Source organism: Aegilops tauschii, chromosome 2 (genome assembly GCF_002575655.3).
Source record: "Aegilops tauschii subsp. strangulata cultivar AL8/78 chromosome 2, Aet v6.0, whole genome shotgun sequence".
Lineage (NCBI taxonomy): Eukaryota > Viridiplantae > Streptophyta > Magnoliopsida > Poales > Poaceae > Aegilops > Aegilops tauschii.
In genome coordinates this window covers 9,689,050-9,701,054 of record NC_053036.3, presented here as the reverse complement: position 1 = coordinate 9,701,054, position 12,005 = coordinate 9,689,050, and the positions used below count along the sequence as shown (strand labels likewise).

The window sequence follows — 12,005 nt, the reverse complement described above, 5'->3', positions numbered from 1 at the left end:
TTCGTGCTGATGAAACTTGCTAGCTATAGGTGTCTTCAATCATCAGTATGCGTGACCACTATGCGTCTCCCGTTTGAAAGGGTTACATCTATAAATATGCATGTATTTGCATATTTATAACCGTGATTCTTTTGAATTGTCCAACGTTATCCATGGACAGCCCAAGTATGTGTAGATTGGGTTCGTTTTCCCATATGCTCTGCTCCGGATCCGATGCAGAATTTCATCAGTGCCTCCCTATTGTTCTCCGGGGTACACATCCTCTCTGCTTATTGCCGAGACGTGTATCAAGAGAGCAGCAGGGAGGTGCTGCCGAAATTTTGCGTCGGATCCGGAGCAGAGCATGGGAAAACGAACCCAATCTACACATACTCGGGTGGGATTAGGACCTATCTTTACCTATTAGCGTCTAGGTTGCATGGACGTAATAAAAGTGACAAACTCCATTAACTGATGAATATATATATATGCTGATATATATATATATATATATATATATATATATATATATATATATATTTCTTATGTGTTCAGTAGCTAGGCAAGATGAGTGATCGTGCGTGGATGTACACCGGTCACACTAGTCAGAAAGACATGACCATTAAATGGTTAACAAAAACCAAGGGGTTTCTGAGAGCCGCATTTGCAAATGGCCAGAGGACAACATGGTGCCCCTGTGCCGGGTGCAACAATTGGCACAAGAGGACAGAGGATGAAATGGGAAAACACATGCAGAAGAGGGGTTTTACGCCAGATTATACGGTGTGGACATTTCATGGCGAGTCTGCCCAACGTGCTAGAGCTGAGGTGCTTCGTCGTCGCACCGACGAGCATGGTACCGAGATGCAAGACATAGTGCAAGACTTTGATGATGCTCGGGACTCGGACAATGAGATGGAGGAATATGCAAAGGCCTTCAATGAAATGTTGGAGTCTTCAAAACGTCCTCTCCACAAGCACACTGAGCTTTGTCAGCTAGATGCCATCTCACAAATAATGGCTCTGAAGGCTCAATTCAACTTGAGAAGAGAATGCTACGACACAATGATGGCAGTATTTGGACGTTTTCTACCCAAAGGCCATGTACTACCTGCAAACCTGTACCAGTCAGACAAAATCCTCCGTGCTCTTAAGATGCCCTATGAGAAGATACATGCCTGTGAGAAAGGATGTGCCTTATTTAGGCTTCAGTATGCAGACTTGAACTATTGCCCCATTTGCAAGTCATCCAGGTATGTTGTGATAGACAACGGTATGGGTGAGAAGACGCAAACCAAAATCCCCGTTAATGTTCTTTGGTATATGCCAATCGTACCAAGACTTCAACGTCTTTTCATGGTCGAAGAGACGGCCAGACAGATGACATGGCACAAAACGGGCAAAAAAACCCAACTAGATGCAGATGGGAAGCTGATGATGGCGCACACATCGGACGGTGAAGCATGGAAGCGCTTCGATGCATTACATGATGAGAAAGTGGCAGATCCGAGGCATCCTCGAGTCGGCATCAACACGGACGGGTTCAGTGTGTTTCGTCTGACGGCAGCCCAATACAGTTGTTGGCCCGTATTTGTCTTTCCACTCAATCCCCCCCCCGGACAGATTATGCAAACGAAGAACATTTTCCTGACGTTGATAATTCCAGGGCCCAACTATCCGGGGAAGAATATGAATGTGTACATGCAGCCGCTGAAGGACGAATTGCAAGAAGCCTGGGATAATGGGTTCAAGACATACGACGCCTTTAGCAAACAGAACTTCATAATGCGTGTCTGGTACATGTACTCGACACATGACTTGCCGGCGTATGCGCTATTCGTTGGCTGGTGTGTGCATGGAAGGTTCCCGTGCCCCACATGCAAGGGAGCTCTTGAGTTTCGTTGGCTTCAGGCCGGTCGCAAGTTTTCTTGCTTCGACATGCATAGACAGTTCCTGGATCCTCGCCATAAGTTCAGGAAAGACAAGAAGAACTTCATCAAAGATAGAGTTGTCAAAAACTCTGCACCGCCTGCGTTGACAGGCCAAGAGACCCTGGATCAGTTAAACGCTCTTGAGTCAGATCCAGAGCGTCCAGGGTATTTCAAGGGGTATAATTCGAAACACGCCTGGACTCACAAGACATGCTTGTGGGATCTGCCTTACTTCAAAGACCTCCTTTGCCCACACAACATCGATGTGATGCACACTGAGAAGAATATCGCCGAGGCACTTTTTGGTACATTGTTCGGCATAGATGGGAAGTCAAAGGATAATACTAAGGCTAGAGTCGATCTGGAGGCGCTATGTGATATACCGTTACAAAACATGAAAGAACCGAAAGGAAAGCAGAACTGGACGAAGACAAAGGCATGCTTCAATCTTGGAAGGCCAGCTATGAGGGAAATTATCTTCTGGGTGCAACAACAGTTGATGTTCCCCGATGGTATGTAGCGAATCTAAAGAGGGGAGCGAGTCTTATAAATTGAAGATATTTGGTCTCAAGAGTCATGATTGGCACATATGGATTGAGCGGGTGATGCCGGTGATGTTGCGTGGCTTCATCCCTGAGGATGAATGGCTAGTACTGGCAGAGGTGAGCTAATTTCTTCCGTGTTCTTTGTGCGAAAGAACTATCGCCTGGCCTGCTAGAAGAAATGGAAGAGTTGGCGCCGGATTTGATCTGCAAGTTAGGGAAGATCTTTCCGCCGGGCTTCTTTAATCCAATGCAGCACTTGATTTTGCATCTCCCAACGGAGGCAAGATTGGGGGGGGGCATGCAAAATCGCTGGTGCTACGCAACTGAGAGGATGCAGAAGACGCTACGAGCAAAATGTAAAAAATAACGTAGAATTGAAGCATCGATGGCTGAGGCATTCATTACTGAGGAGGCGGCAAACTTCGTGACAGCACGCTACCACTAGTGCAGAACCGGGCTATAGCACCGGTTTGTAAGACCCTTTAGTGTTGGTTCTGTAACCGGCACTAAAGGGTGGGGACTAAAGGTCCCCCCTTTAGTACCGGTTCAACACGAACCGCCACTAAAGGGCCACCACGTGGCACGAGCCCGCGCCGGGGGCTGGGAGACCTTTAGTACCGGTTGGTAACACCAACCGGTACTAAAAGGTTTAGGGGGTTTAGGGTTTATGATTTCTTTTTTCCTTTAATTTTGCGTTTTCCATTTAATTGTTCTTAGTTTGGATTAGTACTACTTTCAACATGCAGCACATGTTGCCTTCACTTCAATCTAATCCAAGGGTTCTTTTGGGCCAGCGGTGCTCTCCGTCTTTAGCAACGGCGGAAGTCTTGGCCGCTTGGTGGCCAAGACGAAGATGGAGCCCTGAAAGGATCCTTTTGTGTTTTCTGTTTTCTATGGGTCTTGGCTACTGTGTTGTTACTATTCAATAGTGTCATAGCTTGTATCATTCTCAGGTTTCTGTACTTGTATGCGTATTTGCAATATTCCTTTCTCGTATGAATACAACGTAGTCCTACATGTTCAAAAAAAGACCTCAAAGCTTCATCCTCTTTCCACATGCCCCCAACTCACTTGCTTCTATCTCTCTCTGCAAAAGAAAGGAATGTCTATCAAATATAATACTTTTAATGTGACCATATGTCAGGCTAGTATTGCCGTAAAAAAAAAGGAGAAAGAATGAGCAGAGTAGATCTGCAGCGACCTGTCTGATTTGTGGTTTAAGCTGTGAATGTATAAATGTGCTACCGATATTAATTAATTGGGCACCGCCAACACAATGTGAAAGGCCAAGTTGCTCTGAATTATAAAATTGTTAAAACAGCTAGGCGTCCAGGGTAGTTTTTTTTGTACTTTTGACATCTTTCAGTCAAACACGCTCTGAATTATAAAATTGTTAAAACAGCTAGCGTCCAAGGTATTTCTTTTGTACCTTTGACATCTTTCATTCAAACACGTGTCAGCTGTGTTCAACTCTAGTTTGAAATTGTGTTTTATTTGCTATGTGCATCTTTGAACGGCCTTGGCTCATACAAATTCTGAGTTCAGAAACGACTATTAAAGTTTAACACATGCCAAACTATATTCACCGAATGCCCATGTCTTCAAATCTTAAAGTTGAGAGGTGAGGCTAATATGACAAGGGGGCAGAGTAATTAGGTAGTAACAATGGATTACAGATTCATGATCGCGGAGGAGGTGGCCAAATATCTTGATTTCTATTGGCAACTACATGAAGCAAACGGGAACAAGCATTGGAATTTTAATCGTTTAAAAACCTAAGCATAATTACATTAGTGTGAAAATGAAAGCATGTTTAGTGATAGTGAACACAAATAAAATGACAGTAGTATGCAATTGAAACGATGCATAGTGGTGGCAGTAGAAACGGGTGATCCTGTAAATGCTGTCGGTGCCATCCAGCTAGTGCAATCCAAAAGAAGCACTCCAATAGGCATAAAGTCAGGACTGATAAGTTTAACCATGCCCAGTTACAATCCAAAAGAAGCCACTCAATAGGCATAATGCCATGACTGATAAGTTTATAACTACTGTACTACTAATCGATACAGATGACATTAAATGTCTTCACTGGGCCTAAGCAAAATCAAGTGGCGGCCATCAGTCCAAATTTCCTCATGATATGTTGCCAAGATCTCAAGGCTTCATCCTCTTTCCCCTTGCAACAAACTCGCTTGCTTCTATCTCTCTCTGCAAAAATAAATAAAGATGCCTGTCAAATATAATACTTTTAATGTGACCACATTTGCCATTTCCTATCAAATGTGTTACTGATATTAATAAATTGGGCAACTCCAACACAATGTCTACCGTCAGTCCAACATGACCTTATTAAAGAAAATTGTGGAAACAGATGTATGTGTCAAAGGTACTCCCTCCATCCTATCATATAAGAGCGTTTTTGACACTACACTAGTATAAAAAACGCTCTTATATTATGGGACAGTGTGAGTACATTTTTTTTGACTTTTGATTGACATATTTCATTCAGACACTTGCCACTGTTCATCTATAGCTTGAAATTATGCTTCATCTGCTATGTGCATCTTTGAACGGCCATGGCTCATACAAATTCCAAGTTCGAACCGACTACTAAAATAACACATACACTACTATATTCACCGAATGCCCATGTCTTCAAATGTTAAAGTGGAGATGTGAAGCTAATGATAACACTATCTCCATCAAGCAAAAAAGGAAGAAAAAACAGCCCTAAAACCTGAATAAGTGTCATCATGATGTGCAAGAAGTTGGGTCCTAATATGGCAAGGGGGCAGAGTAATTAGGTAGTGACAATTGATTACAGAGTCATGATTGCGGATGAGCATCAATATCAGACATCTACTGTTCAACATGGGGAGGTGGCCAAATATCTTGATTTTTTTAGCAAGTAATGAAGCAAACTGGATGTGATAAACATGCATTGGAATTTTTATCATTTAAAAACCTAAGCATAATTACATTAGTATGCAAATGAAAGCATGTTTAGTGATAGTAAACATAAATAAAATGGCGGTAGTATGCAAATGAAACGGTGCTTAGTGGTGGTAGTAATACCGGGTGATCCTGTAAATGCTGTCGGTGCGCACTGAACTCACTGGCAAAGAGCAGGGAATTAACAGAATTCTTTTCACCATTTGGATAGAACTGGACCTTGTCATTGCCTATGTCAACACGAAGCATCCACTGGCCCATGTGCTCTAGTCCATAGTCCAACTCCCTGAGATCATTTAAGACTAGGTAGACGACGCCGTCTTCATGGATGCTCAGAACAGGGTACGACGGAGGAAGATTTCTTATACCAGCAGGCTTGTAGGCCTCGTTTGCCCAGATGTTTTCAACATTGCACTTGCAGCTTTCCTTCCACCCTGAGAGGTCATGCGAGAGAGTCCAGATGGTCAGTTCCAATCCTTTTTCGGGCTGGTGTTCATCACATTCATCCAGGGCGACGAACTTGATTTTGCCAGCAACACAGGCCATGGAACGGAACTCCTCGGCAGAGGAGTATGTAAAGTCGTCGCTGTCGGCATCATAGGTTGGACAATCTTTGGGCAACTGAATAAAGCTGAACTTGCAGTTTTGTTTCAGATCACAGAGCACCATGCCTTTGAGCAGATCCACCCAGCAGAGGACAGAGCCCCAACAAGAGAAGCACAAGTCAGGGGAGAAGTGGCCGGTGGTGCTGGATGGAAGGGGCAGGCGACTGGGATGCAAGTCCCATTTTTGGACGGACGACTTCCACAGCCAGAGCGCAGCTTGGGAGCCATCTGGCCAGACCCTGACGAGCTCGGCAAGAAAGTAGTCGTTCCCGGCGGCGCACATGACGACGGCCGACTCGCACCCGATGGCTCTATGTGAGTGGTCGGAGGGGAGCTCGGGGATCCCAGAGATGGAGTCGTTCCTGGCGTCGTAGATGAGGTAGCCTCCAGGGAAACGGTTGCCAGGGCGGTACGCTCCGGCGTACATGGCGACCAGGTTCTTGTCCGCGCTGGAGAGAGTGGCCATGGTGAGGCTGTGGAGCTGCACCGGGAGCCCGACGGATACCGGCGGCCGCAGTATGTGGAGGAAGGAGAGCGCCGGCGGATCGGCGACGACTGCGTGCGCCTTGAAGGTCCGCAGGTAACCGGTGACTGCGTCACTGATCTCTTGGCGGCTTGGTGGACCATCTCGTCCTTCCCACGGGCAGCGGATTGACGACACTCGGCCGGATAACGCCTCGTCGTCGGAGAAGTAAATCTCGCGGTGGAGCAGAGCCATGGAACGGCCCATGGCGGCTAGCTAGCTAAGGTAGGTAGGGATTAGGGTTGGGTGGAGGGCGGAGGGGGGAGGGATTTGGGGATCGATGGTGGCGGCGCGGCTAGGGTTAGGGTCGGGTGGAGGAAGCAGGCAGGCACGCAGCGATTTGGGGATCGAGCGAGGAAGGAGAAGCTGGGGTTGCCCGGTAAGATCTAAGATAGCAGGGAAACGGGCGTCAAGGAGAGGTGGGATCGGTCAGCGGGCGGTGGATATGTTATTGCATCTAGAGGGACCTTAATTCCTCTCTAAACATCCGCCTGATCAATGACCGGTCAAAAGAAGTCGACCCAACCGGATTGCCGCACCATACCAGACGCCGACTGGCTTAAATAGTCGCGCTGACGGTTTGCACCAAGCTTCTTTATTAATGGCATATGTCGATCAATTCTTGTTATGTGAATGAGGTAGCTTGACACTAGATTGCATTTCATCAACTCATGATTGTTCATCGAGTGTCAAATTCATATCATTCATGTAAGAGATTTTTATTTTGTGATTAAAAAGAGTCGTGCAAACATCAATGTTTCAATTGTGAAGGAGATAGGGCATGCCTATGAATCTTCTCTGTAATAAACAAAGAAAATTGATAGTAATAGTTCATTTGATCCACAAAGGATACAATGATGAATGAAGCTGACGACCCGACTATTTAAGCATTAGCTCCTGAGGCCGCGAGGTGGGACTAAAAACATCCGAAACCCGCGGGGTCAATACGGATGTGAAAATCTTATGTATGAGAATTTTATTCGGCGTCCCGTCGGCCCAACACGAACGTGATGATCGACATGCATGTCTTTGCATGTATTTTGATGTTTTGGAAATTGGTTTTGTGGCTGCAAATGAAAAAAAATTGAGGCCTGCCCAGTCATTGTCCGCGGGCGCGTCCGTGCATGTTTGAGGGACCAAGTTTGCAGGTTGCGGTTGTACATGTCCTTAGGACAACTCCAACGAGCGAACCCAAATGGACGTCTGTTTTGTCCGAATTTTATCCGTTTGGGTCGCCGTTTTTCTGTATGCATCGGTAGTGCGCCCAATGCGGCCGATGCATCTGGACCGTCAGGGCCGACCGAGCGCCAAATGTACAGACAATTCTTGAATTAAGCATTGTAATAGTTTTACAATCAAATAGTTTCACAACCTACTAAAAACATAATGTTTACAACCCAATTGAATTCATCTTGATTACATGGAAATAAAATGAACAGATACATCTACTGGTTTCCAATATGATTTCGGATATGCTCAACCAAGTCATCTTGTAGTTGCATATGAGTAGGCCAATCACGCATTTCATGCTAGAATAGGGTGAATTTCTCAAACGTTGCTGGTTCTTGGTGCTCGGGCACAACATTTTCACCCTGATATTCAAACCCTTGGTTGTACAGCTTGTCGTCACACTCATCCTCCACGATAACGTTGTGCATGATCACACAAGTAGGCATCACCTCCCAATGCTTCTCGATGCTCCATGACAATACTAGGTGTTCAACGATAGCCCATCGAGACTGAAGCGCACCAAAAGCACACTCGACGTCCTTCCAAGAACTCTCTTGTGATTGGGCAAATCGATGACTCTTCTCTCCTTCTGGATTGGATATTGTCTTCACAAGAGTTGGCAAGTGAGGATAAATACCATCAGCCAGGTAGTATCCTTTGTTGTAATGGTGGCCATTGATCTCAAAGTGGACCTCTGGGTAGTGGCCTTCCGCTAGTCATGCTGGAGAACACCAAAGTACATTGATATCATTGTGAGAACCAGTCATGCCAAAGAAATAGTGCCATATTCAAAGATCTAGTGCAGCCACCGCTTCTAATATGACAGTGCAAACCTTTCACATGTCCCGTGTACTGCCCATGCCAAGCAAATAATTCTTCCACCTCTAGTGGATGCAACCTATGCGGTCAAGCATTCCCGGAAAGCCTCTATTTGCATTGATCGCCAAGAGCTGGGTTGTATCTGCGACATTTGGCTCTCTCAGGTACTAAGGGCCAAACACTACTACCACTGCTCTGCAGGACCTTTACATTGATGCCAGACATGTGGACTCACTCATGCGGACATACTCATCCACAAGATCACCGGGAATTTCATATGCAAGCATATGAATAGCCATAGTGCATTTCTGATAAGAGGAGAAACCAACCTTGCGACGGCATCCTCCTTGCACTCAAAGTAATCATTAAATCCTACTACTCCCTCTCGAATACAATTGAACACATGCCTTGCCATCCAGAAAGTGGAGCCGAAAAAGACGGGGTTTGAAGAGCGGGGAGTCCTCAAAGTAATCGTTATAGAGCAAGGCATGACCACTCTCCCTATTGCGGTTCAGCGCTGGAGCATGGCCCGGGATTGATCCTCTGAACCTAGATCGCTACTAGCAATGCGGTTATTGATGACCAATGCAGCAAACCCAAGCTCTTCACTATCCGACGATGAATCATCCGATGAACAAATGAAGTTGTTGAAAAATACTCATCCCCACTGTCCATGGTACCTTTTGAGCAAAGTGTCTAACACCTTGCGGTCGTGGTGGATACACGACCAGTGAAGAGCACCTCGGCCTCCCACGTGGAGGCAGCTGGCTTGTTGAAGCGAAGACGCGCGAGGCGGGCGGTGTCGCGGCCGATGGTCATCGCCGGCGGCTGTGACTGCCAAGAAAGTTCACAACCACCGGAAAGAACACCTCCAAAAAATGGCCGAGGGGGGGGGGGGTCGGCAGGGCGATTTTGTCGGGCCTTGGCTGACTGGCTTGCACAACGACGTCGCGGCCGAAAGATGGGCGGCGGTGGCTATGGCGGGGGCGGGTGGCGGGCGGGAGGTGCAGGTCGTGTAGGGGAAGGAGAAAGGGCCATTCTCTCACCGACTGGCGGGCCAAGGGGGATAAAGTGAGCGCCCATGACGTCCACGCATCCGTTTGGACGCAAATGCGGCCCAGAATTGGGCCGGAAATGGGTCGACGGCGGATAAAAAGGGCGCCGGTCCATTTTCGGGCACGCGTTTGTGACGCCCCCGCTTGATCATGCGCTAATCATACATGCAAATGTGCATGATCAAGATCAGAGACTTACGGGAAGATATCACAACACAACTCTAGACACAAATTTAAAATAATACAAGCTTCATATTACAAGCCAGGGCCCTCGAGGGCTTGAATACATAAGCTCAAGCACAAGCGAGTTAGCAGAAGCAACAATATCCGAGTACATACATAAGATAAACAAGTCTGCCTTAAGAAGGCTAGGACAAACATCAACAACAATCGAAAAGGCAAGGCCTCCTGCCTGGGAGCCTCCTAACTACTCCTGGTCGTCGGCGGTCTCCATGTAGTAGTAGGTTCCGTCGGGGTAGTAGTAGTCATCGGCGGTGTCAGCTGGCTCTTGGACTCCGTTATCTGATCGCAACAATTGGGTATAAGGGAAAAGGGGTAGCAAAGTAACCGTGAGTACTCATACAAAGTACTCGTAGGACTTGCACCAGATCTATACTAAGTATGCATCAATATCAAATGAATGGGGCTATATCTTTGGACTGAATTGCAGAAATGCCAAAAGAGAAGGGAAAGGCCTAGCTTATCAAAGACTAGCAACAACCTTGGAGTATTGGACATATCTGATTGTTTTTACATACCATGGAATACATGATTAATCCAAACATAGGAGTGTGTGGAATCTCCATCATGTATTTTACTCATCAGTGTTTTGGGACACCGAGTCTTGCAAAAACTCTTTCCATGTGACTTTGGCAAGAATCACTCCATGGCGTTTTAAATGCTAAAAAAGTTTTAGCATATTGTCAATATGTATTCATTGCTTAGCCCCATTAGGTAAATCTATCTCCATAGATCATCATGCCTAATATCAAGGCTATTTAGCGCTAGCACTTCGTCGAAAAACTATTTTCAAATGAAGTCCTAATTCGTGTCAAGAAACTTATTTCCAATTAACAATGTGTCAAGTACACAAGGTTTTTAGAAATGTTATTATGCTCCCACTTACTTTCTTGAAACCAGAAGCACCTTTGTTACCCATTGATGAAGTCAAACCCCTTTGACCATTCCATCAAAAACAAAGATTCCAACTCCATTTTGCTCTCTTCTGTCCATTGCTGGAACTCTGAAGTTTGCATACTTACTAGCATCCTCTGGAATGACAGAATACCTTGGACTGTAACACATCCAAGTCCTTTGTTTCATTTCCATCAGATGGAAATCCTTTCATCACCCATGTTTCATATCTCATGATTGAAATATGTATTAATTACTAGTTCAACCCGAACCGACGTTAAGCATCGCTACGGTGAAACAACCTCATCGTAGTCAACTCCTTGAACTTGTTATTGCAAGAAGTCGAGCTTTATGGATAAAACATTTTTATCCGTTTCAGTTTGTAGTTCCATAAATATTCGTTGGACTCTAAGTCTTCCGAAAGGTGTATCAAGATTTTAATCTTGAATCACTTATATGGAAACTATCTCGGATTGTATTGGAATTTAGCCAATTCCGGAGTCAGGGACCATCAACGCTTCCTTGTGTATCGTAGGTATACTGTTGTCTAACAACTATATCTCATTTGCGCACCTGAGAGGTTTGCACGAGCTTTGCCTACGTTGTTCAGCTGCAAGTTCGAACGAAGTCCATACATCTCATGTAGAGGCTTCCATATCAGTCGCAGTAGGAAACTATGGAATCACTTCCAAGGTTCCTTGAAGCAAACCCGGAGAAGATCAAGGCCATCACCTCTTTGGCTAAGCTGGCATGTGTCAATGACGTCCAGTGTTTGGCTGGTCGTATCACAGCTTTAAGCCGGTTTATAAGCCACCTGGGAGAGAAGGCTATCCCTTTATATCAGATGATGAAAAAGATAGATGACTTTGTCTGGAGCGATGCTGCTAATGAGGCGTTTGAAGCACTTAAGAAGCAACTGATTGAGCCGCCGGTTCTTGCAGCTCCTATTGAGAAGGAGCCCTTGCTGTTATATGTGGCTACAAACAACAGGGCTGTCAGTGTGGCAGTTGTGGTTGAAAGGAAGGAGTCAGGCAAGGAGTATCCGGTTCAAATGCCGGTTTATTATGTCAGTGAGGTGCTCATTGAGTCTAAACAACGATATCCACATTGGCAAAAGCTGGTCTATGGCGTGTTCATGGCTAGTCGCAAGTTGAAACAGTATTTCCTTGGTCATCCCATCACTGTGGTTAGCTCTGCTCCATTGGGGGATATTATTCAAAACAGAGAAGCCA

The 12,005-nt window shown here is 45.7% G+C and overlaps 1 protein-coding gene across 1 annotated transcript; it reads right to left on the bottom strand.

Annotated features, from left to right (window-relative positions):
- Positions 1–4,379: 4,379 nt before the first annotated feature.
- On the bottom strand, positions 4,380–6,950 carry LOC109772677 (uncharacterized). The gene is made up of 2 exons (XM_020331379.4): positions 5,531–6,950; positions 4,380–4,663 (listed from the first exon to the last, which is right to left on the bottom strand). The coding sequence occupies exons 1-2, from the start codon at positions 6,740–6,742 to the stop codon at positions 4,610–4,612; spliced, it is 1,266 nt and encodes a 421-aa protein (XP_020186968.1). The 5' UTR covers positions 6,743–6,950; the 3' UTR covers positions 4,380–4,609.
- Between the last annotated feature and the right edge of the window lie 5,055 nt (positions 6,951–12,005).